General features: G+C 41.9%; 2 protein-coding genes across 6 annotated transcripts in view; one reads left to right on the forward strand and one right to left on the reverse strand.

Moving 5' to 3' along the window:
* CRYZL1 (crystallin zeta like 1) overlaps window positions 1–8,308 on the reverse strand; it is a 28,512-nt gene extending 20,204 nt beyond the window's left edge. For 2 of the 5 annotated variants that reach the window (XM_065415358.1, XM_065415385.1), the window contains exons 1-4: window positions 6,846–6,929; window positions 3,847–3,924; window positions 2,695–2,767; window positions 1,476–1,520 (exon numbers count right to left, since the gene is read on the reverse strand). In XM_065415358.1, coding sequence (XP_065271430.1) covers window positions 1,476–1,520; window positions 2,695–2,767; window positions 3,847–3,924; window positions 6,846–6,929 — 280 coding nt within the window. Of the gene's footprint in view, window positions 1–1,475; window positions 1,521–2,694; window positions 2,768–3,846; window positions 3,925–6,845; window positions 6,930–7,284; window positions 7,353–7,711; window positions 7,791–8,272 lie in introns of those variants that run through there. The other 3 variants (XM_065415370.1, XM_065415366.1, XM_065415377.1) reach the window with 3 other exon arrangements.
* A 706-nt stretch (window positions 8,309–9,014) lies between these two features.
* The window catches only part of ITSN1 (intersectin 1), a 184,360-nt gene continuing 166,478 nt past the window's right edge, over window positions 9,015–26,896 (forward strand). The window contains exon 1 of the mRNA XM_065413292.1: window positions 9,015–9,143. The gene's annotated coding sequence lies outside the window, so the exon portion shown is untranslated. The remainder of the gene's footprint in view (window positions 9,144–26,896) is intronic.

A 26,896-nucleotide genomic window follows, 5' to 3' on the forward strand; every position in this document is an offset into this window, starting at 1 on the left:
AAAAAAGAACTAGATAAATTCATGGAGGATAGTGCTATTAGCCAGGATGGGCAGGGATGATGTCCCTAGCCTCTGTTTGCCAGAAGCTGGGAATGGGCGACAGGGGATGTATTACTTGATGATTACCTGTTCTGTTCATTCTCTCTGGGGGCAGCTGGCATTGGCCACTGTCGGAAGACAGGATACTGGGCTAGATGGACCTTTGGTCTGACCCAATATGGCTGTTCTTATGTGCATAAATTTTACAGGATCAGAGCCAAAATATCTGCAAAACACTGGGCTATAAATAATGTTTTAGTTTATTAGGCAGATCTAAAATTTTTACAAACTGTACATTACTACATCATTTCTGAAAGCATAAGAATTGTTTATTATTAAAGAAGTAAATGGAAAATGTGAACATTAATTTTATTTCACTAAACTTGAAACCAATAATGAAAACGGGCTTTCAAAATTCAGGAAATCCTGGAAAAACTTTTCAAGTGATTTAGAACTTTTTACCTGGAGATTTTTTTAAATTAGTTAATATTATTTTGGGGGGAACAATGGTTAGCACTTGGGTGAGTTTCCCTAGTGGGAAGCCCATAAGAAGTCACAGAGCAGGGCTCCCATCCACTTAAAAAAAAAAATTTTTTTTTTAAAAAGGTCCATTTTCATTAAAAAATTAGACATGAAACTGAAACAAAATGTGTGAATTAAAAATGAACGCTGCGGTACTAAAACATCTTGAATCCATCTGTTATTTTTAAAAGGCCCTGGAGTTAGCAAAGCACCTAAGCATGCACATAATTTTAAGCAAATCAGTAATTCCATTGAAGTCAATGAGACTACTCATGTGTTAAAGTTACACGTGTGTTCAAATGCTTTGCTCGATCAGGACCTAAATGATTTAGAATGTCGAAGTGAACAAACCTCAGTGAACTAGGACGAGCAGCAAAGATCAGATCACTAAAAGTTTCTGTATGAATATTTTTTTTAGCAACTTTTAAAAAACAATAGGGATATAAAATAATGAATGATGCCACCTTGTATGTCCACACAAATAGATAAAAAACACATGTATAGCATAGTATGTAATCTGTACCACCAGCACAAATTGTCAGTGTATTTATTCAAATTGATGGATTGAAAATGCACCTCTGTGGGGCAGATTCTCAGATGATGTAAATTTTCATAGCTCCACTGAAGTCAATGGCACTATGACAGTTTATACCAGCTGAGGATCAGTCCCTCTGTGTCTCATTCAGTCAATTTCCGGAGCAGAAAGTCTTCAAATAGTACTCAGCTCAGGAAAGTTTTATTATAGTGAAAGTAAAAATGTTTCAATTATGTTGCAACTTATATGAAAAAACTAAACAAAACACACAACCAACGTGTCTATTTGTATTGATAGCATGGATTATAACCTTAAAAATAATTTAAGAATTATTTCAAGAAACAAAGTTAGCTGATAAAGCACACAAACTTTAACTTACCCACTACTTCATCATCTGGCTGAAAGAAGGACACTTTGCTTCCAACTTATGAAATACAACATGAAGGAGAGGGGGGGAAAAGCATGAATATAAATATTTAGAATAGAAAACATCTGTGTATTTGAGAGAATACTACAGACTAGCAGTAGCTTACAAAAACAAACATGTTCAGACTATATTTTATCTGTTAGGCAAAATTATAGAAGGTTTCATTTTCAGGATGTAAACATTATTTAATTTAGGCTCCAAGCCCACAAAGCATGTGTAAGCACAAGAATAAGAGTTTGCAGGACCAAGGTGTTAAACAATGCATCAAAGGTGGACACATGAGTGAAATATCTTGAATTCCTGAAAATTATTTTGTCTTAGGGTTAGAATATATCTACATTATGGTGACTATATCAGCATCACCATAGCTATGCTGGCATAACTCCGTAGTGTAAATGCAGCCTACACTAACACAAGGGTTTTTTCTGTCACTGCAGGAACACTCCTCCCCAAATGACAGTAGCTAAGTTGATGGAAGTATTTACCCATCGACTTAGCTGTTTATACAGCAGAGGTTAGGTCGACATAGCTATGTCAGACACGGGTGGGTTTTTTTTCCACATGCCTGACCGACATAGTTATGTTGACCAGGCCTTAGGATAGGTCTACGCTACGAAGCCTATGCCAGCATAGCTATGCTGAGTAATTCCCTAGTGTAGACACAGCCAACACAGTCAGAAAAACTCCTGTCGGTGTAGGAACATCACTTCTCCAAATGACATTAGCAACGTCAACAGAAGCCATCTTCAGCAGACATAGCTGCATCTGCACTAGGGATTTTATCAGCATAGGTAGGTCAGTAGCAGTGTGGGTTTTCCACATCCCTGACCAACACAGTTCTGCCGATTAAAACTTATGTGTAGACCAAGCCGTAGTCATTGCAACAAACACTTTTACAAATGTCAGTTACAACATCGCAAAGATATTCTTAAATTCTACTGTAAAGTTTACCCTTAAACTGATTTGCAGGTTTTACATTTCAGTCTAAGTATTTTTAATTTTTACTATATTATACCATTAATAGTTTGTCAAAAATAACATATAACCAAAGTGAATATTAGCTCCGGGCACTAAGGCTGTACAATTCAGACAATTTTTAGTGGTCTTAAATGAGTGGCCATTTAATTTTTTCTCCCCCAAAGATGATCACATGGTATATTATTCGACTCACCCTCCAATACCACTCCAGCAATTTCCCTCCCAACAGGTAGAAATTCTTTCTTCATCTTCATTTCTGATAAAAGCTAAATCACATTAATGGTTAGAACTTTCCTGCCAAGATGTAATTATTGCCTATGCTCATAAATTAGGGGCTGTAAAGAGAGTAAAGCACTCCGTTTCTTAAAGATGAAAATCTGGTCTTTGATCCAAACATTATTAAAATAAAAATGCTGCATTCCTCATTTAAAAAAATAAAAAAACTATATAAAAGTTTGTTCCCATTTAAATTAGTTAAAATTTCTAAAACTACAGATGTATAGCCAACATATTTAACAACAGCAGAGCATGTATATGAACAAAAAACAAATTATATTAATTTAGGCTCCTATTTGGGTCTTTAGTAAGATTTTTCTCATTCGGGTTACATCATTATTATTATTGTTTGTGAGCCTGATCCAACCTCCATTGACATTGTTTGTATATTGCTTTGTATATAGGACCTAATCCAACTAACAGTCATTATAGCTGTCAGACCACCGAGAGGCGTACAGAATCATCACCCAGAAGACAAGGTATGATTTTATTACTTTATACCAGTGTTTCCCAAACTTGGGACGCCGCTTGTTTAGGGAAAGCCCCTGACGGGACGGGATGGTTTGTTTACCTGCCGTGTCCGCAGGTTCGGCTGATCGCGGCTCCCACTGGCTGCGGTTCGCCACTCCAGGCCAATGGGAGCTGCTGGAAGTGGCGCGGGCCAAGGGACGTACTGGCCGCCGCTTCCAGCAGCTCCCATTGGCCTGGAGCAGCAAACCGCGGCCAGTGGGAGCCGTGATCGGCCGGAACTGCGGACACAGCAGGTAAACAAATCAACCCGGCCCACCAGGGGCTTTCCCTAAACAAGTGGCGTCCCAAGTTTGGGAAACACTGCTTTATACAATTCAGAACTGACAAGTTGATCTCTCCCAAAAAATTAGGGGCCAAATTACAGGTACCTTTTACACACCTTAAGCAGATCAACCTAAACAATGAATTAAAATAATATGGCCACATCCTCAGCTGGTGTAAATCAGCACAGTACCATTACATCAACTGAGCATCTGGCCTATAGTTTTCAGATAGAAAAAGTAAATTCCCCATGTCCTTATAAAAGTTAAATATGTACCTTTGTATCTGTCCAGCTCAGAGCACAGGCTTTAACCTGTATTTTCACATCATTGTCTCTTGTAACAGGAAGATTTTCCTAGGACAAATTTACAGACATTATTGTCTGTAACACAACAAGAATGTGCTAACAGGATGATCGCAAGATCTTGGGAACATTTATATGCAATGAGTCCAATATCCTGACTATAAAAGAGTTCAAAAAAGTCAGGAAAAGTATGTCACATCAAAGGAAAATAGGAAACTGCAGGCCATAATGGATTTACATACTGTATATCATCAGATTTTAATTTTGAGTGTACTTTTGTGTTATGAACAAACATAAGAACATTAAATACCGTACTAAATCTCACTACTGAGATAACAGGAAAAAAATGTAAGTTTTCTTTTGCCAGATAACTTTACAAACCTGCACGCTATTCCTTTACATCTGTCTAATGTAAGCTAAAGAAAAAGCAAGCAAAATGGAACAATTTTGAAGTAAATGGGGAGAATCTTAAGACTAGAATTTTTTAAGACTCAAGTGTTAGGCCCAGTCCTGCCACACTTAACCATGAGAGTAGTCACATGCAAGTAGCCCAACTAAAGTCAAAAGAATTATCTGCACGAGTAAGGATTACAATTTTAGGCTCCACAAAGGATAGTCACCATGTATTACAACAGGAAAAGTTCAGTTGTTTAAAAGGTCCATCCCCTCCCATCACATTCCACCCAGGATGTCCTCCTTAGCACCTCAGATTGGAAGTGAAATTCTGGTCCCATTGAAGTCAACAGGAGTTTTGCCATTGACTTCATTAGGCCTAGGATTTCACTAGAGCAGGGATTGGCACGCGGCCCATCAGGGAAATCCGCTGGCAGGCCAGGACAGTTTGTTTGCCTGCAGCGTCCGCAGGTTCGGCTGATTGCAGCTCCCACTGGCCACGGTTCGCTGTGGGCAGAGGGATGTGCTGGCCACCGCTTCCCGCAGCTCCCATTGGCCTGGAACAGTGAACCGCGGCCAGTGGGAGCTGTGATCAGCTGAACCTGCGGACGTTGCAGGTAAACGAACTGTCCTGGCCCGCCAGCCGGGATTTCCCTGATGGGCCGCATGCCAAAGGTTGCCGATCCCTGCACTAGAGCGTTTAGATTTTCCTTAAAATGTTCTTTGCTTTAATTTTTCCCCTGGGCTTATCCATTAGACTGACCAACAACTTTTTTTCTGAGGAAGACTGAGCTGAACTTTCTCTTGCTTAGTTACTCAAGATCATCCCACAGCTCCAAATTGCAAGGCTTTTTGCTAATCTGGGGGAGGAAGATGCCAGCTCAACAACCAAACCGGGTTCTCCCTCTTTGATATGCAGAGAACTACTGCTAAGCCACGAGACTGTTCAAAAAAGATAATCTAACTCAATTAAACAATCATAACTTTTTCTGAAGCCAAAGGGTTTCCAAATAAAGCAAATTTATATTTAAAAATATACTAAACTTAGCCTGTAAACTTTTGGGGCAGGGTCTGTCTTTCAGTTAGGTGTGCCTAGCCCAATGGGGTCCTTATTTCTAACTGGGGCCACTGGTCACTACCACAATACAAACAATGTAGTTTTTATAGAGATTTAGAAAACATACCATTCTCTCATAAGAACAAGAAACAGATGAGGTGGTGTGTGCCTCTGTGGGGAGGCTGATCCTGGCGCTCTTCCTCATTCATTATTTGGAGACAACAAGATCATGGGGTGAAGGCCAATGGTGGCCTGTTATCCCCATAAAGGTACCTCCACTTTCATCCATGCTACCTCTCTTGAGGCTCCTGACCAGGGGTGAATTAAGGTTTCCTGGGGCCCTGGGCCAGAGCAAGTGGCGGGCCCCTCCTCACCCATTCCGCCCCTTCCGCCTGCGGTCCCGGCCATGGACTCACCCCTTTCTGTCCATTCCCCGGGCATGGTCCCGTTCCACCCAGGGACTCAGCCCCATTCTGCCCCCCCCCTCACTGCGGCCTCCCAACATGTTTGCTCCTTTCTGTCCCCCCGCCGCCCCACCGTGTCCTCAAGACTAGAGCAGCTCTGTCCCTGGAGCCGCAGCGGGAAGTGAGAGCTCCCCCAGCCCTGAGGTCACGACAGGTAGCGAGAGCTCCTCCAGTCCTGGGCCACAGCGGGGGCTTCCCCTGCCACCCCCCCACGCTTCTGCAGGGGACCAGGGTCGGGACACTGGGGCTTCTCCCACCCCACCTGCCCTGCACTTCTGCCAGAGTGGGGTCGGGACTGGGGGATTCCCCTGCTGCCCTGCAGCTTCTGCCGGGGACAGAGTCAGGGGGTGCTGGGGGCTTCCCCTGCCACGCCCACCTTGCACTGCTGTCAGGGAGTGAGGTCGAGGCACAGGGGCTCCAGGCTTCCATCACTCGGTGGCAAATTTTTTCCAGGGCCCCAGGAACAGGCCCCATCAGCCCAGTGGCTAATCCACCACTGCACCTGACATCCCTCTGTGCTCCCCCAAGATATCCTCACTAGGTGGTGGTCTGTTTAGATGGAGACTGGCTTTCCTTTCCCACAGAAGTTTTACTTTTTAAAATGATTATTTAATTATAATAGTGTTTAAAGACCCCAGTCAGGACCAGGACTCCACTGTAGTAGGTGCTCTACAAACATATACAGAGATAGCCCACATTCTGAAGAGCTTAAAATCTAAAAGGACAAGCAGACAAATAGCATAGAAGCAAAATAGTATATATGTTGTTAGTTGCTTTTTTAATTTTTATTTACACTACAACCATCCCTCCCACCACATCCCTCTGTCCAGGTGCCTCAGCTAATATGGTTCACCACTACTAACCCAATGCAGTAGATTGACGATTCTTATCTAAGACAAATAGTTTCATTTTGACACTTGGATAGTTTTACATGCAGATATGAGAACATAGCCGTGAGAAAGTAAAACAGATGAAAGATGCTTAATAATTGATCCACACAGGAACATATTCCCTTCTCTCAGCACATGATTAACAGTTCTTCTGTAATCTGAACTCACCCTTTCCTGGAAGACAAATGCAATTTCCTCTCCAGCTGAATTCTGCTGACAATACAGAGCCTTCATAGTGACCTGAAATAGCATACAGAGGAATCTAAAATAACCAAATTGTAATATATGTAGCACTTGTAAATTGATTTAGTAGCAAAGACTTTAAGCATGTTTGTTCATCTAGAGCAAAAGTTTAAGATACACAGGAGGATTAGAAAATAACCCTGCTCCCAATGAAGTTAATGGTAAGTTTGCTACTGAATTCAATGAGTGCAGGATCAATTTTTAACTCGGACAAATACAATGTACAGAACAACAGTACTAGTGCAAGTTATGAAAACATCAAGCTTGCCTATACTAGAAATATGGGTTGAAGTGAGGTCAGTGTGTGTTAACTGATCTAACCACAACCTTTTTCATAGTGTGGATGCACTGCAATGCCTTTTACCTTGATTGAACAGGTGAAAGTTTTCTCATTCTTTTGGTGAAATGTGTTGTCTTGAGTGGAAAGGAGGAGAGAAACATAGGACAAAGATTTGTTTATCTCTCGCACAGACTGGATCCTACATGTCAGAGGGAAAGACCTTCTCATGTTTGGGAGAATTATTTATGATAAGCACATTTTTTTTCCAGACTATACACAACTGCCCCAATTCCACAATTCATTGCAAACAGGAATTCTGCTGCGCTTGTGCAGAGCCCAAATGAAATCACACACATATCTTCATGCAAGTAAAAAAAGCATTGAACTCAATGGGACTCCTCACATGTACAGTTATTTAAGTGTACTAGTATTCCCAAGATAAGGCCCTTAGTCAGTGCAATGATTTAATGATAAATACTGTCAAAACATACCAAGTTCAGTGTTAGGTTACCTTTATTATTAAAACTGGATTGACAGTGGTGTTGTGTTTCCTGGTTTAAGGGACACCACTCGTCCAGTGTTGCAGCTCTGGTGACACTTGGTGTCTTTCTTAAAGCCCCAGCTCCTGGAATCACGAGATTATAGCAGAATCTCAGCCTCCGGTTTTTTAAAAGTAAATTTCCCACTGCTCGCAGCCCTCAAGGAAAGCCTGAAAACAGGGAATCTGACGACCCGGAACCCCCCTAGTGTTTGTTGGCGTCTAGAACTGCGGGGGGGGAGGGAGGGTTAAGCACGTCCCCTGATGAGGGGGGGCGGGTCCGAGTCATGATTTTTGAACGTGGTGGGGCGATGCCGGGTCTCAACAAAACAAGGACGCGAGCGAGAGCGGGGGGTGGCGGGGGACGGGCTGGCGCCGCGGGGGGGGGGGCGTTAATGGCGCTGCGGGGCTGGCGCCGCGGGGGGGTGGCACAGACAGGGCCGGATCTCACTCCCCGCCTGGGGCAGCGACCCCCGGGCCCGAGGCAGACCCCGGTTGCTATGGCAAATCGTGAGTGACTTCCGTCGCTCTCACCTCCGCAGCCCCCTCTCCGGCTCCTGCAAGGACCGCTGTGCAAGCCCCGCCCTCTGACCTTAGCTTCCGCGGACACTCCGAGACTGGTCAGCAGGAGAGACTCGCGATTGGTCACTCTAGGTGAACGGGGTGGGGCCACACCGCGAGCCGTACCCAAAGCACCTAGGCAGGATCCGCGAGACCACTACTCCCAGCAGGCCTTGCGGCTCCGATCGGACTACAACTCCCAGCATGCAACGCGGGCCCTCCTCAGTTGTCGGCTTGCTGCTCGAAGGTGCTGGCACTGCAGCGCGAGAACGGGGACATGTCTGCGGATTAAAGCCCAGTGCCGCCTCTTAGGGTTCCATTCATGCAAACTGACACAGCCCTGCCCACTCTTGGCCCCACCTCCTCTCCCCTGGGAGCGCGTCTGATTGGTCCCCTAATTTACCCACGAAACAAAAAGAGGGATCCCCGCTAGCCCTGTTAGTAGGGGGGAGGTCATACAACCCTGTGTCCTGTACACACTAACCTGATAGTGCGGGGGGTATTTATGATTGGTTGCTCTGCCCTATACGCTACGGGTAGCCTTTGTCTTGGTGTCAATCTTCGCATTACGATTGGTCAGTATTTGCGTCAATCTTCTGAGAGGGGCGGGTTGTAGCTGGGGTGAGCCGAGGGTGGGAGGGGAAGGGAGTAGGTTGGTTGCGCGGTAGTACGGTGGCTGTGAGAGCGAGGGTGACACGCTCCCCCCCCCCACCCCGAGGGTGGCTCAGGAGGCAGCGGGAGGGGATGGTGTGTATCGCGGAGGCGGTGGCCGCTCCGGCTCCTCCACCGCCCCCCGCCTTCGCTGTGGATCTGACCAGGGCCCCCCGGCCCGCACAGATATGAGGTGAGGGGGCGGCGCGGCGCGGCCGGGGCCCGGCGAAGGGTCACCCTGGCAAGGAGAGAGCGAGCGGGGCACACGGGGGGGACCCGGCTCCTGCCTCCCCCCGCCCGGCTCTGTCTGTCCGTGTGTCCGACCTCTTCCCGCTCTGTCTGTCCGTGCGTCCCTGCCCGGCCCCTTCCACTGCCCCCTTCGCCTGTGCCCCGCTCCCGCTCCAGCCCCCGCCTGTCTGCGCTCCCTGCCCGGTCCCGTCTTTCCCCCTCTGCCTGGGCCCCTCCGCCCCCCAGTGGAGCTGCCCTGCCGCCCCGGCCCCCAGGAGCAGCCCGGCGCTGTCGGCGGGGCTGGCCCCGGGAGCGAGCGTGTCGGGAAGCGGCCAGGTCCGTGTGTGTGGCTCCGGAGATGGGGTGTGCGCGGGGGGGCGCTCCGGGGCCGGGGTTGGCCGCTGTCTCTGGGGTGTGCCGGTGACACGCACACCTGGCTCCCGGCGAGGGTGAGCGGGGAGACCCTGGGTGAGCTGGGCTTATGCTGCGGGCGCGGGGGGCCCTGCAGCCGCCGCCGCCGGGGCAGGCGTTCCTGTGCCGGGCTGGTGTGAATGGGTCTGTCTGGCGCAGAGAGACAACGTTTCGGTGGGTGTTGCGGCGCCTGGGGTAATTCGTCAGGTCTATTAAAATAGTACTTAAAATCTTGCTTTTATTCGTTTATTTGGAGTTGCGTTTTTGTGGGGAAAGCGAGCAGATGCAATGGAGGGCATTGGGAGACACCTCCCTGGTGTCTGATATAGCCTGCTTGTTTCTGGTCTTGTGGACATAAATCAAAGCCATCGCCCCTAGAAAGGATCTGTATGCATGTCTGTCTGTAATGTCTAGGAATCTCCATACATGACCTAGAGAAAGGGAGGATACTATTGCAGCCTGCAGGCAGTGTAGTGCCCTGTAATGCTTTAGTAATGATTATTGGATTTTGGAACTATGTTTCTTTCCTTCCTCTTGCCTCTCCTTCCCCCCCCCCCGCGCCCCCGTTTGCTTCCTGCCCCCTCAACGCACACAATTCGATGGTGTTAAGTGAAGGAGGGATGCCATCCCTTGTAGCTTGAAAAGGGCACACAACCAAGCGAACAAGGGGATTTTGTCAAAGGCTCAGGAAAAAGAAACTTACTAGTGCATGGTTGTTTTCCTGTTCCTTCACGTCTATTTGTCTTGGATTAGGAGACAACTTTATAGATAACATTTCCTGTGGACGTCTTTTGTTCTGTATCAGCTGCTCCTTTTATTGAAAGGAATGCTTTTGCTATTTAGGAAACAGATTAGCTTCTATGAACTTGGATATTATGGTCAGAAACACGTTAGTAGATTACTAACATAGAGTATTGTTTAGTAAATGCTGTTTAGTAATAGCACCGGCAGTATTTTAGAAGTAGCAGTGAAGTATTCATTAAAGTGGTTGTTAGGTATTTTCCTTGTTTTTTCTCTTATTCTTTCTCTCTTGCCAGTTCTTTGAGTACCATTTGTAAGGGATGAATGTTTCAAATTGTATTTGAAATATTTTTAATATTTAAAGGGCAACATCTGCATAGTTTTAGGTGAATTGTTGAAGTGTGCCTACCAATGTTGTAGTTCTGCCTTAGCTGTGGGGAAAAAAATACAAATATTTAATATTCTTGGAAGCTCTGCATAATAAATAAGGAACAAAAGTGGTTTGCTAGTGTGTGAAATATGTTTTGCTCTTGTTTTCACATTATGAACAACTTCAACTTATTTTTTTTCTTACAAGTCTGGTTTTTTTTTTTTTTTAATAGATCAGCAGTATTCACAGGCTAGTAAAGCAACTGCTAAATTCTTTTTTCCAGTTTAAAAGCAAACAGCCCCCCTCAATTTCAGGGTCCTGTTGGGGAGATGGGACCAAAGGGGAAAGGAATAGCATGACCCTAGGGTCACCTTGCACACAGATTAACATTTTCTGCTGGGTATTATGCCCAGGCTTTTTGAGTTAGGCAAGCACCTCTTTCCACATATTGCTTCAGAAATCAAACTTAATTCTTTCAGTTCCTCTGTTCCCTTTACAGTATCCTAATACTTTAATTCAAGATAAGATCTCTTTTAATGTTACGTTTTCTTGAGAATTCTCTTAGTAATTGTTCTACAGAACAGTCTTAAGGTTTAGGAACACAAAAGTTACCATTTCAGAAATGGTTTGTAGTAAGTATCCTGTCTCTTGCCGCATTTGATTCTCTAGCCAAAGACTGTATCTACACTAGTGAATTTACAGTGGTACAGTTGTATCGATGCAGTTGCACTGCTGTAAAATCACTTTTGTAGCCACTTTATGCTGACAGGAGAGCTCTTCCCTCGACATAATAAAACCAAGAGTGGCAGTAGCTATGTCGAGAGAAGCTCTCCCACCGACATAGCGCTGTGCACATGAGTGCTTATGCTGGCAAAACTATGTGTATCAGGGGTGTGTTTTTTCACATCCCTGAGTGACATAAGTTTTGCCCAAGTGGCAGTGCAGGCATGGCCTAAATAAATGACATTTCCTCTCCTCTCTCTTAATGTCCCTAATTACGCAATTCGTGTACTGTTGGGTTCAGGAAAAAATCCTCATTTGAGGATTAATTTATATCCTAAATGATTATGTTTAATAGCTCTTGTGGCTGTAGTTATATCTTTGCTAGTGGAACTGCAGATTCTAACTTATTCAGTTTCTGCAGAATATTCACTAGAGAAGTAAGGATGTACAGAAGTTTAACTTGCATAATTAAAAATACCAAAATCAGTTAAAATGCCAGCAACAGCACAAAGGAATTCAGAGAAGCTCATCATAGGGAGTTACTTCAACTATGAATATAGAGTTCACACAGCAGTCTGTTAAAGAAGGTACAGAGCTTTAAAAGTTATATGGAGATGTTCATTTAACAGAACAAATTGTAAACAGATAAAGACTTGTTCATTAGGTGTATTTGGGTCCATCATGTAGAGAGAGGTGGTCAGTATGACAGGGATTGACCTGGATTTGCAAAACTTGTGCTCACCAGACATGAAGCCTATTGTGATTTGAAATATTACTTCATTATATGTTGCTGTTGAAATGGTAAACTGCCAGAGAGTTTGAGTATTTGATTATTGTACTGAAAAAAGCTGCTGAACTTTTAAAAGGTTTTACATGGTACCTTTTTTTCTCCACAACATGAAAGTGGCTGGCAACAATAGGTGACTAGAAATCCAGTGTGTTATAACATCTGATAATACAGTACTTTATTACATTCGGTCTTGCAGTATGCAGTACCCAAAACCAATGCTTCAAAATAGCATGCTGATGCTTTTAAAAATACAAATTTAAGACTGTGGCAAGCCTAAGCTAAACTTTTTTTGTTGGATGGCAAGTCTATGTAGAGATATCAAGTAGCTTCTGAGTCACCAATCACAAATGTTAATCTACAATATTTAATTTGATGGTTCACCTTCTTGCACAATAAGTATTGTATAGTGCACACAGTTCCTGATCCTATGCTTAGACATGTAAGCCCCATCCAGTTCAGTGGAGGTGTTCCTACATGTAAAGTCATGTGCATAAGTGTTTGCAGGATCAGGCCATAGATAGTGTTTCTGTGTAGGAATTCATGTTTAGGAAAGTGTGTGTGTACTCTAGTGGCAGGGTGCATTGTTTGTTGATTTATAAAGGGTTTTTATCTTCTGGTAATGAAACTTTTATTAGCATTTGTATGCGCATCCAAAAGTGTCGATACTAGCCTCTTAATCAACATAAAAATGTTCTTTATCTATATGGAAGAAAAAATGGCTGGAAATTAAAATTCTGTATATGTAGAGGGGTGAGGGAGAAGGTTCCATGTCATTTCCTAGAGGAAAGATTTTATTACTAATGAGTTTTATGCTCTCCCACTGTTTCATCATGGGGGGACAAGTTCTCCTTTTGAGATCTGTACAGCAGATTTTGACTTGAATAGTCTAATTTCCTTACATGCCTGGAATATCAGAATTGAGATTCTCTGTAGATCTGAGGGGAGAATTTTTCCCATTGGTACTTGCTGTCTGAAGGCTTGTTCAGAAGTCTTTGTGTACTTCTGTCATTATGGGGAAGCTCTGTGTTAGAGTAAAAAATTTATTCATGTTTAACGTAGGATTCAGAAATTACTAGTGGCCTTTAATGCAACTGGGTAAGGAATGGTGTCCCTAGCCTCTGTTTGTCAGAGGATGGAGATGGATGGCAGGAGAGAGATCACTTGATCATTGCCTGTTAGGTTCACTCCCTCTGGGGCACCTTGCATTGGCCACTGTTGGCAGACAGGATACTGGGCTAGATGGACCTTTGGTCTGACCCGGTACGGCTGTTCTTATGTCTGACATTTCATTTTATTTCAAAGGTGATGTGGTATTGTTATGCAAGTAGCAGAGCTATCTTTCCTGATATGCTATTAAAGCATAGGACTAGGAATCAGGTTTTATTTAAAATTCTGTCATAAGCTACCTGTGTGATCTTGGAAATGTTGCTTAACTTTATTGTGCTACTGTTTTCCCAGTCTGTAAAATGGGGATAATGCTTCTCTATCCCACTGGGATGTTGTGAGAATTAACTAATGTTCATGAGACACTCAGTATAGTTGTACACATCACAGAAGTGCCAGTGAATAGATAACAAAAAAATCTTTAAATAGCTACTCTTGATGGGCAAACACATGGTGGTTAGCAGTAAAACTGCAGGAAAAACTCTGTGAAATGGTGCATTCTCAAGTTGGTTTTCTATTATAAAATGTCATGAGTACATTTACTTATGGAAGTAACATGTCCCTTTATTCAATGTGCTGTCTCTGGGATGGTTGACTTAATTAATGCTAGTGTCTTTACTGAATTCTTTTCCTTTCCCCTGGAAATCTTGTTTGCCGCTAACTTTCTGTAAGTGTACTAAGCTTGCATTAAAATACCTGTGTACATTTGTAATTTTAATTGAATGTCTTGGTAATTCACTGTTTGAAACTTATGTCAGTGCAGGTACTTCAGAATGATTCTTGTGTTTAAGGTGTGTTCTGTCATAGCTCTGTGCATTAATATTCTAGATAAACATTGTATTAGCTTCAGTTTAATAGTTTCTCAGTAAATTTAATCTTTAGTTTTGGTCTCCTCTTCATCTGGTTTGCTGTAAGTAATAAAAGAAGCAAAATTATAAGCTAGTGTTTTCTATTTTAAACAAACTTCTGTTAGGCTCCATCTAGATATACAATTTGAGTAATAGCTGTTCATATGTGAGAAGAATAAGCAGGAGGCCTGGATTCAAGCCACAGAATGGTGCGATCCTTAATTCATTACTTTCTATATGCAGAAAGAGCATACTCTTAAAATGTGTCTCATGATAAAATTACAACAGTGAGTCTGACCTGTTTGACAGACTATATATTTTGGTAATATTTTCAACAGATATATTTTCTTTAAATAAATCACTCCTAGCTTATTCTATTGGAGACATAAAACAACAAAAGTGGAGTTGATTAACTGGTTACAGTTTGCTGGTATAAATTTCTGTCTAGAGCCAGACATCCTATAACCTCGTATTGTGTGGGCTTCGTGACACAGCTTTGTCAGTTCACTGCAGTTTTTAACATCTGTGATTCTGGTCCTGGCATTTTCTGAAAGAAGCAGTTGGATTAAATTGCACAGGATTGTCTGGAGTGTTGGATTTGTGTAAATATTTAAGTGTTGTGTTGGGGACATCTAAATCACTTTTTTTTTTTTTTTTTTCATTAACCTCCCACTGACATCCCCAAACAGGATTGTTGAGACTTAAAGGACAAAAATAAACATTCTGGTTTAGAACTGAAGCCGTATAGATGAGAAGCACAGTTGAGAAAGTAACTGAAATACTTCTCTGATGGATTGTATTTTCTAAACAGACAACCTACTCTAAATTCTCTATTACTGGGGGACAATCTTCACTCATTAATATATTTTGCTTTCCACAACAAACTCTCTGCACAACTTTTCATGAGTGATGTACCCAAGTATTCAGATTCTAATATCTAAACTGTACTGTTAAAATTATAGACACCAAAATTTGGGTTATTGCTGATTATGCACTATATGGATCTTATGACTTTTAAAACAAACTCTGTATTTGTGGATAATCTAAGCACTATACCCAGATGTATAGACACTCTTTTCTTAACCTGTGTACTATACAACTTTTTAACATTAGCTTTAATTAAAGGGTTTATCAAGATAAAGATGTGAATTAATGCAGAAAACAGATTTCTAACTTATCAGCAGAACTGACAGCAGAAATTTTTGAACTGACCATTGTAGTTGAGTTTGGGAACCCCAGAAACAAATGCTGTTTTTAGTCTGGCTTTGTGATCAGATCAGGTTAAACTCCGCTCTTAAGTAGAAGTACGCTAACCCTTCTTCATACTGAACCACAACTGACTTCTTAAAATGAGTACTAGTTTTGCTACACTTTCAGGTAATTGGTTTGTCAATAAACGTAATAAATACACAAATGACTCAAACTACTACATTCCTAGTGAGATCCTGGGGGCAATGTAAGAAACATCCCTGTGCAAGTTATGTTGGATAATTCAGAACCTATATTTGTTTTATGATGGAATTATAGGTCCCTCAGTTAAGCACTCAGAAATCAGAAAATTACAATGCTGAGGTTGCATATGCATGACCCATTATTCATATGCATTATGATTCTTATATTGTTGTGCTATTTCTCAAATACAGTAATAAAGGCGTTAAAACCTAAATACCCATGAATGCAGGAATGGAAGCTAATACGGTCCTCATTGACTTAGTTTTTAGATAAACTACCTTCTCTGCAAGGTGTATTAATTGACAGCTGTCATGTACTTCATTTTTTCTTTTATGTTCCTCCTTAGATACCCAGAGAAGGAGGCAGTTTACTAGGAAGCTAATTACATCCATACAGCACAGAACAGCCTTTCCTAGGTGCACACTTCAGAAGCTTATCAAAGTAGTTGCGGAAACTGAGCTGTATAGATGACTTTCAAAGGTCAAAACCAATTTTTGCTGGAACACAGACACTTTATCAACCAGGGCTATTTCTATATCAAGCTTAGCTTACTATCCATGGCTGCTTTAGCTGTAGAGCTCTTTCAAAAGTCTTAATTGTCTTTATAACGGGAATGTCTAATTGGATTTTTCTCTCTCCCTTATTCTGCCACTAATATTGTATATAAACAGCTGAGAAGTTTTTGTTCAAATTAAAAAAAAAAAAAAAATCTCGGAGCAGAGATGAAATCTAGAAAATCTTGACCTCCACGATGATCACTTTGGAAAGCAAATAGCAACTATGAATGTGTTTAGGATGGAAATTCTCATGCAAACTCAACTACAGTGTTTGCTGCATCTCTTGCTATAATGACCAATAATCATGATTTAACCTCTTCCACTAACTTGTTACATAATGTACTCTTGATCTTATAGTCCCATTGTCAATCACAACATCAGAAAAATCCACTTAGAAAACATGAAAATGAAAGCGAATTGGATCCTAATGAACACTCTTCGCCCCTACCCCCAAAAAATCTCTTGCTTCATAAATAATAGCGCTTTTTTTCAAGTGTGAAGCTGAGTTCTGGAACCTTAGTGTTTGTATATTAAATGATGAATGATGGAATCTGCAGAGATTCCATGCAACAATCAACTCAAATTTTTATATTGCTTCATCTCTTTTAATCAAAGCCTTTTAGAATAAGTAACAATAGCAAATGTAACAAGATTTAAGTGGTAGTGAAATGCTTTGACTAGCAGTTGGGGCTAGAATATTCTTGCGTACAATTTGAAATATACAAGTTTCAGATGTAGACTGTATTAAATTTCTACACTAATTAAAATATGGTGGTTTGTAACATCCTAAAGATAAATTTTTATAGGTCATTCTCGTAGTATCCTATTCTGCATAAAAGTAGAAAAGATTTATTAAATTACCCAGTCCATTATATTAAACAGTGTTTAGATTCATTTGCTGTGTTAATCCCTGATCCTGCAAGCTACTCCGGATGGATGTGTGCTTGCCCCATGTAGAGCCTGAAGTCATTGGAGATATGTGCCAGTGGATGTGTCCACCTGTGGAGAGATCATTACAGGATCAGGGACTTAAACACTGTATTTAGATGCTGTACAAACTTGGTAACAGTGAGTAAGCTGAACTTTTAGCTGAACTGTCTGGATTCTAGTTTAAGCGGAAGAGATGTGGTTAAAATTCATTTACTCTCCTTTGGTCTGATGCCTGCAAAATACTTCTCAGCTGATTTGTTGAGATGACTGCCATTATGCTGACCAATACAGTTAGGCTGTTTCATTGTGCTTCCTCTGTCTGTATCCATGTTTTCTCTTGTTGTCCTAAAGATTTTTACAAATCAAAAGTTTTTAAGGATTGTCTTTCATTCTTTGTTCATTGCCTACCTCAGTGAGGACCTGGTCCATGACTGAGACTTCTAGGGATTACTGCCATAGAAATACATTTTAAAGCACTCTTGAACCTCTCAGGATAAAAGATACCGTAACTTTTTAATATTTTTTCTTACATCAACTTATGGGAAGTTTGATTAATTTATTAACATAACAGAAACAGCTAGTTAGATTTTAGTATATTAAAGTCCAGTTTTTGCTAAAGCCTTTAAAGACTTCAGACATACTATTTAAATTCCTCTTTTTAAAAAAAAAAAAATCTGATCCACTCTTCATAAGGCCCTTTTCAGGAAGAAAAGCACTCTCAGTGCTTTCCAATGCACAAAGTAAACTAGGGGGGAAAAAACCTGCAAACTCTTTCCAGTTATCAGAAATGTTTTTCAGCTGTGTGTCTGTGTTCAAGTTGTCCCTTTTAAAATGCAATATTCAATTTAATGCCAGACCCTTTGTTTGTACTATTCAGCGTCCTCAAATTGCAAATCTGTTTGCCTATTGAACTAGAAAGAACAGAATGAATCCCAACAGAAACATTTTAAGTACTGTGGAAAAAGTTTTTTGCAGAAATTCAAAAGAACTCTGCTTGTTGAATACTTAACAAATTGTTTTAAATTATATATTCCCTTTTCTAGCTTGATTTTTTTTCTTCAGTTTTCATTGTCCAATTGGAATAACAAACTTAAATTTAAAAGAAAAATGTAAGACTGTAGCTGACACTTGTGTTTGAAAACTATTAATTTAAATTGATGGACCAGAGACTGCTTTTTGTGGCATTTGAAGCCATTTAATGACAAAGTCAAGAAACATCCACTGACCTGTTTAGACCTTGCAGCATGTTCTTTTGCTCCTGATGTTAAACAAAATGAAACTATACTCCCTAGAGAACCTTGTAGGTTGCTTCTTGGAGAACCACATCATGATTTTAAGAATTCTTGTTTCTGTCTTGTTGTTTTGTAGCTGTATAAATGCTGCTAGTGGCTTGTTGGAAAATGAACTTTTTTTCTAGAAGCAAGACTACTTATTTTTGTGGAACAGCATGGGCAGAGTTAAAAAAATAATCAAACTTTTCACTAACTAGTGGGGTCTTAAAGCTGTCTTAGCTGGGCAGTTGAGGATTTCTCCTGTAGGGGAATCTTCAACTGGCTTAAATCAGACATTGCTGGCTCTATGCCACACTCATTTGGTTCCTCCCATTATAAAAGGCTTGGTCATTAGGCTAGTAATTGAGGGATAAAACTTTCAGTTCATATACCAAATGTACCTAATGACCAGTGTAGTAAGATGAGGCCCTGAGACATAAACCCTTGGTATCAGATACCCGGTATGCCGGGTGCCTTCGTACCTTATTAGAGTCTGTGGTCATTGGGCGGTTCGCTCGAGATCTGCTGTGTCAGCTATCTGTGCAGAGCTGGGACAGCACACCGGGAGAATACACATACATGCAGCCGACTGCTATCATCATTGAATAGAGCAGAGCACCACAACGGTGTCAGGTTTATTGTCAAACAAAGCACAGTAATAGTTTCCCGCAGACTCTACAGGACCTACTACGAATATTTGCCCCCTGACAATGGACCGGCTCAGTCAGTGGCAGGATTTGCCATTGCCCCCTAGGCCAGACAAAGATGTCCACTTAAGGATGCATTCTTATACACAGGTACAAACAGGTTTCGCATCATTGAACGCACTGAGGTACAGCCCCTCTATGCATTAGCGTGTTGCCTTTCTCATGGTGCTGATAGGTTTGAACAAATAAGTCTATCCATCATACTGTATTCATCGTATTGTCCTTTCATATTGTCTATTCATCATCTATCCATTGTATTGTTCTTTCATTTACCTATCCATCATATTGTCTATGCATCATATTGTCCTTTTTATACTGTCTTTAGGCTGGGTCTGCCTGTTCCTTGTTATCTGTGTGGGTGCTATCCTGGCATATGTTCATCTTATTAGTGCTTACATGCTCTTGCCAACTTCTGTGAGCAGGGTCTGCGTCTGGCTCACAGCCTACCTTTGCTTTATATTAGCAATGTCTTGATCATTACTTCAGTTCAGGCCTCAGGCCTCATACCGGGCCTCTGATACCAAGGTTTTATGTCTCAGGGCCTCCTCTTACTACAACCAGAAGGGAGATTGGTGGAAGGGGTCTGACAAGAAGCTACTATCTTACCTGCATACTAGGCCATTCACGCTGCTGAGATACCTGTGAAGATGTTCTCTCTGGCCTCTTTTGGGTGTTCCCTCTTCCATAACCTACAGCTAATATGTTTCAAATTTATCAAACACCTTTCTTTCACCCTCATTTCCTGTAGATCCTCCTAACTGATGGAAAAGTCAAGGTCTTTGTGTGTTCTCATCTCACACTAGAGCATCCTGGCTTCTGTGAGGGAGGCTTGTGTTTCCACTAATCTAGCCCTTCTGCCTCTGAGTTATTCTCCCCAGTAAGTAACTAGTGCCTGCCTCCATTGTTGCTCATAGGGAACTTTCCCTGAAACCACTCCCACAATGCTCGGCTTCATTTATCTGAAGAATGCTCTCTGGCAGATACTGCAATGGTATGCAGTATCTTTGGGGAAACATATTGTCTAAAATTTATATATTACTTTGGGCCATGGATTGGATGTATGATTGTGTTCTAATCCAGAGGGGATGGCTACCAAAGCTCCTTCAGAAACTAAAATAGCGATTAAAGTTAAGTCTGCATGTCTGTCACGGAAATCACGGATTCCGTGACTTCTGCTGTGGCCGGTGCTGGCTCAGGGGCTTCCTGACAGCCCCTGGGGTGGTAGCAGTTTGGGTGTGTGGGAGGGGGCTCAAGGCTGGGTCAGATGGTTGCGGTGCGGGGTGGCACTTACCTGGGGTGGGGCTCCCTGGCTCCCCCACCGGCATATCCCTACAGCTCCTAGGTGGAGGGACCAAGGTTTTGTTCATTGCCCATGCCTGCAGGTGCTGCCTCTGCAGCTCCCATTGGCTGTGGTTCCTGGCCAATGGCAGCTGCAGAGCTGGTGCTTGTGGTGAGAGCAGCGCGTGGAGCCACTGGCTGCCCCTCCCACTAGGAGCTGCAGGGACACATAGAGCCAGGAGGGGGATCCCGGGCTGTGCGCTGCTGCTGCTCCCCGCGTCCAGCACCAGTGGGGGTCCCGGGCTGCACGCTGCCGCCAACCCTCCCCGCCCCCCCCCCAGCACCAGCGGGGGTCCTGGGACTGCCCCTCCCACCCACGGCCCAAATTTTAGTTAGGGGTATATATTAAAAGTCCATGGACAGGTCATGGGCCGTGAATTTTTGTTTACTTCCTGTGACCTGTCCATGACTTTTACTAAAAATACTCATGACTGAAACGTAGCCTTAATTAAAGTGAATCACTCACATTGTAAACCCCTCCAGAGAGGTACCTTCCCCTAGGGTGGTTGGCACATACTGGGTTTCCAGAGACTAAAAAGGCAAAGAAAGGGAATTTGTCCTAAAAATGCTGCATTTAAACTGACTCGGGGCCTTTTTCCTGATCCAGAAAATTGACTTCTCTCCAAGGTGGGGGAGGCAATCCTTGCAGAAGGGATGGAAGGACTTGACCTACTAGGGCCCCATAAGACTCATGGGTGATCCCTGGTAAGCTTTCAGCATGTGTATAGAAACTTATTGTTTTTTGTTTTCTCTATAATGCTTTTACCTTAAGAATAAGTGTACTTGCTTAGAAAGAGCTGTGTAGTAACTCGTAACTACTGGCAATACACTGTTCATAGCCCTTGGAGAGAAAGCAAAGCACAGGCTCTGGCCTTTAGGCAAACTTGCTTGCTGGGGATAGTTCAGTATATGGGAGGGAGCTCTGCAGCCTTAAAACCCCACCATCTCCCCCAGCGCTCAGAAGGGACTGGAACAAGGGTCCCTACCCAGAGACAGGTGACGGCAGGAGAACTGAATGGGAACTCCTGGAGCAGACCTATTGGGAATGGGAACTTCTGAGAGTCATTAGTCATCCCCTTGTAAAACCTCTATCCATAGCTGAACCTTGAGTCATCTGGCCCAACGCAATAATTGGAATCTACTCTTGACACAAGTATATGAAATACTTCAGACATCCCAGTGCTGACTTTAACAAGTTGTTTGCTACATCCACTCACAGGTCTGATTCTCTCTCTCAAAGGTACATTTGATGCTGCTATTGGACATTTAAATCTTCCAAAACTGCAGAAAACTACGTCCAGCTGTAGATGGCATGATCAGCATAGCAACTTGTTTGCATGTTTTGGGGAAAAAAATGAGTTTAAGGCCTAAAAGGCTAAAATGGTATCCCAAGCTGCTGACAAACAATTACACCAAGTTGTTTTTTTTTTTTTTTTCTTTTCCTTTCAAAATATCATTACAGTGCTAAATTTGGTGGGTGAATTTAATATTTTAATTTTTCTTTTTGTTTCAGAATAGTTTAAAAAAAATAGATGGAGGGCTTTACTTAGGCACTGGATCAGAACTCATTTACTGTGGATGTTTGCAATGCAAACAATGTCACTAAGAAAATGGGCTTGGATGGATTTATTTAGTGACATCTGTTTGAGACAGACCTTCTTTTTAACTTTGTACTCTAATAATGCAGCTTGATTTTCTTTTGGAAAAGTTCTGGTAAGGTTTAGTTTTAATCTTTTTGTCTACCTCACAAGACTTGTCATTTGGTGGGTGAGGGGAAAGATGGTTAAGGAGGCTTATGGAGAATGTTAGTGAAAATATGAGCTGATTAGTAGCTGCAATCATATGGGTAATTAAATCTGCTTCATTAATACTTAGGAATCCTAAATCTGCATTGGAAACTTGTCACTACCATAGGCATTGAAGGAAACCAGCTGTATGGTCAACCATAAGGCTTGTTGCAAAACATGTTTTGTCTTCTTAAAATAAACAGGTAAATAACTTGTGTTGCCACTTTGTGCCTCTAACTTCAGATCTCAGCCTGGCAATAAGAGTCTTGACATAATTTCTTAAAAAGCCTCCATGGTCCTCTCCAGTCGCTTTGTGGCGATTTAGTGCGAATAGTTCTAAGAGTGCCCACAAAATCAGTTGGCAGCTTCAGACTCGTAACTGAAGATCCTTCACACAAGATGGATCAAACCTGCCATTCTGGGCAGATAAATATTGAGTTACTACTTGAGTAACTGGCACCTGCACCAATGGTAATTGACCACTAAGTCAATTACTCTTCAGCCAGTAGACTTAAACTTCTATTTGAGAAACTAACTAAAAAACAAAACCCACTACCTTCAATAAAATCAAGCCAAAGTGGATCATCTGCTGGAAATCAAAGCTACTGTTTCAATCTCTAGCTTCAGAAATGTTCTTGGGTATTTTACTCCATCAGTTTTGTGGGTCTTAGCCAGTATACCACCTGACCTAGTGAAGGCAGCAAAAACTGATTCTGAACTGATGCAGGGGGAAGAATGGGGGAAGTAACTGGACTGAAGAACAGCCACACTGGTAAAGGATTGTTCTTTGTATCAGACATCATGTACTAGTGTCTGACTCTTCACCTGTTAGAAAGGAAAGTATTTCCTTCCTTACAGGGCTGTGACGGTTTTGACAAATGGTCCTCTAGTTGAGAAACAAGTGGCAGTGTTGGGAAACCTGAATTAGTCACCAAAGGGAATGGAGAAAGAGGTAGATAACAAGCCATTTTTGGGGTTCTACAGTAGTACTTTTGGTATATGGTGTCTGAAAAAATGCCTGACTCTGGGAGAATCACTGCGAAAATTTTAGTCACCTGCCCAGACAAGGGCTATTAGTTTTAAGATACTGTGAGAGAACAATAGAAAAGCTTGAAAACATGTTGTGAAAAGTCTTTAAAACTGACCTTAAGCCTAATTTGAGTTTTTGCTCTAATGCATGGCCGAGGAGACCCATTCCATAAGGTGCAGTTTACACCTTGGTTGTCAGACTGAAATATGGGGAAAAGTCTGAGGTCAAGAAGGAGATTTTGGGTCAGGAGTTCCACCTTCTGAAGGCACAGGATTTTCCTTCTAGAATTCTGTTGGTCATTGGTTCCATTTTCTAGGGTTGAAAGGCTTAGTTGTGGTGCTTGCAGGCCTATGGCAGAGAGGCCGTGCTTTAAAATACAGATGCACATCAATGTGCTTGAGACAGAGGCAATCCAGAAAACTCTTTCAAGGAATTCATACAGTGAAGGGACATTCTAGTAAAGTTGTTCTGGTACTGAGATGGTGATGTAACAATAAATGTAGCGGAGGAAAATAAGTGCTTCCCTGAAAGAATAACATCTGGTAGGCAAAATGTCTATGCCTTTGGGAAGACCCTATTACATTGTATCTTGAAGTCCTCTTGTGCCCATGGCTTCACCTGTCTCTAGATCTGTCTTGTCTTCGGGAGTAATTCCAAACTGCCCTAGTTCTGTGATAGTTCTCAAAACTTCAGTGGATACTTTTTATCTATCCTGGGTGCAGAGACTAACATACTCTTCCCTCCCTTCCTGAAAAGGTAAACTTCTACTTGTTGGGAAAGTGTTTGGAACTTATGTTCATATCATTTTGGTTTGAAAAATATTTTGGCAGCTTCTTGCTTTGAAGCATTTATAGCTTTTTGGATAAAGTCATAATGATTTTGGCAAAGTAATTGTAAATGTACTAAACGCTCTTTCTCTCTTTCTTCCCCCCCCCCCCCCCCCCGCTTTGCCCCAGGTTAGGGTATCTCTATTACTATTTTTCAATGGCTTATACTAACAGTGCGATAGGTGGATACTGTGACCCTGGGCAGTCTGAATCTGGTTACTCATATTTCTGGCAGGACTAGAGTGTTTTAGTACTATGTCTGTCTTTCTCTTGCAACTCTAGATGATTTGTATGTAAACTTTATTGTTTTAGCATTGTAGGAACACTCATTCCACAGTTCAGGTTGGAACTGGGTTTCTGTTTTAAGCTTGACATTTAATGTTGCTATAAAACTGACAGTCATGTCTGCCTTAGAATTGGTAGGTATTTTTTATATATATAGATTCCTTCCCTGCTTTTTGAAGTGAATGTCCATGCTAACAAAGGGGATCAAGAAAGACAGCTCAGGTGTTACTGATAGCACTGTACTGGTTGAGAAGGCTGTGGTGTTTTTTTTTTTTTGTTTGTTTTTTTTTTTTTTTGGATCTGATCAGCATGTCCACAAGCAAACCTGTTTTCCTGTTTATACAGAGAGTATCTCTCCCCAGGCCAAACCTATCACTAGGATCCAGATGGGCTAAACTTGAGTTCTTTAAATGAGAAGAGGTACTTGTACAGATAATAAACACAATCAATAATCTGTGGTTCAGGATATGGGCAAGATTGCCTGCGTACCTCAGCTTTGGCTATCCTTCTAGAATTCCTTTAAGATGGCCTACCGCTTGGAATAGCTGATTTAACCAGTACACTTCAAACTGCAAGCAAAAGATCTAAGCACACACCTGGCTCCATACTAAGGAGCCATTCAGGCACTATATTTTGTTATGAAATAGAATAGTGCAAATTATTGTCACCTTAAAGACACTGTTTACTTTAGGAGCAGTCTGATTGTTCTTTCTGCATTGGAATGTCATTCCCAGAGAGCTCTGGGGCTCACACCATTGACATATAAGGAACCTCCTGTTTAGGACCTGATCCAAAACGCATTGAAGTCAATGGAAGTTTTTAGCCTTAAGTAGGAGCAAAGTGGACAACTCCTACTTTTCTCTTACTGTTTGGTGTTTACAAGGACACTGAAGTGGGAGGCCAGTTTTCATTTTTCAGCCTTATCAGTCATGCCAGCCAGTGCTCCTAGCAAGTTTGCCCAGCAGGCAACAAACACTTACATTTTATTTATATAAGTGAATGTTTTCCCTTAACTGTCTGCTGAATTTTTCCTAGCTTGTTCCTGATTATTCATTTTGTCTAGGAATACTAGTGTTCTAAGGATTACGTTTGGTTTTTTTGTTGTCAGCTAATACATTTGTTCAGATTGCTCTGTGCTGTGTAAATCTTTGACCACTATTTCAGCTTGGCTCTAATGATTCACCTACATTCTTTGAGATTCTTAAACACTATCAAAGCATTCAGTGCTAAGTTGCTGCCAATCAAATTTCTTGTGAAAGGCCTCCATTAAGATTCACAGTTTGGACTTTTAAGCCAATCAGAATTTTTCAAAGGATTAAAGCAATGATTGCAGTGTCAGAAGCTGCAGGTTTTTGCGGGGACCTAATTTAAGACCCTATTTCTGTTTTGTTTTTTTGTCTCTGTTTTGAATAGACTAAAGTGCATTTTCTAGTATTCAAGCTTTGCCTAGCTGGCTGGAAATTTGAAGAACCATACATCCTGCATGTTTGTCTTAGTCCCCTCTTTAACTTCTGTCATATTCATGCTTTTTGTTCTTGAACCCTGAAGAATACTGGCTTAATCATCATAATTAAAGTGAGATTGCTCTGCATGAACTAAAGTAAAAACCTGAACTGCTGCCATGTATCGAAAATCTTGTAACTCAATACCGTTGTCACTTACATCTCTCACCGCAAAAAGTGAGCGTGAGTAAATGGCCTAAAAGGTGTCTGTGCATCTCTTGGCAATGCTCTTCCTCAGGCCTTACTGAGGATTACTTGCTGCTGCTTTTTTTTTTTTTTTTTTTTTCCTCTCTAAACATATGCTGGAAAAAAATTCTAGTGAACAATTTTGAAGGAGCATTGTACCAAAACAAGGCTTTGCATTTAAAGGAACACAGTTTGAAACACTGTTTCACGCCAGGGCTAAGCAAATGAGAAATGAAACTTGTTTGCATAGCAAATCTTGTCTCCATATATGCAATTTTTTGCTAGCATTTGTGAAAGGGGGCATTTACTTGTTTTCCCCTGGTTTATATACACTAATGTGGTAGAATAAGTATACTTGTACTGCTTTGGAAACTTACATATATCTTTTTAGATCCATGCCTTAAGAAACCAGTAACTGATATAACCAGAGAGCTGTTGTAGCTTTAGAAATGTTAATATTGTATTAAATTTGTATTTGTGTGTTGAATGAATGTTGTGACTTGTTTTTAAAGGGGAAATATGCAGATAAGAACATAAGAACATAAGAAAGGCCGTACTGGGTCAGACCAAAGGTCCATCTAGCCCAGTATCTGTCTACCGACAGTGGCCAATGCCAGGTGCCCCAGAGGGAGTGAACCTAACAGGCAATGATCAAGTGATCTCTCTCCTGCCATCCATCTCCATCCTCTGACGAACAGAGGCTAGGGACACCATTCTTACCCATCCTGGCTAATAGCCATTTATGGACTTAGCCACCATGAATTTATCCAGTCCCCTTTTAAACATTGTTATAGTCCTA

This window comes from Emys orbicularis, chromosome 1 (assembly GCF_028017835.1).
Source record: "Emys orbicularis isolate rEmyOrb1 chromosome 1, rEmyOrb1.hap1, whole genome shotgun sequence".
In the NCBI taxonomy this organism is placed as follows: domain Eukaryota; kingdom Metazoa; phylum Chordata; order Testudines; family Emydidae; genus Emys; species Emys orbicularis.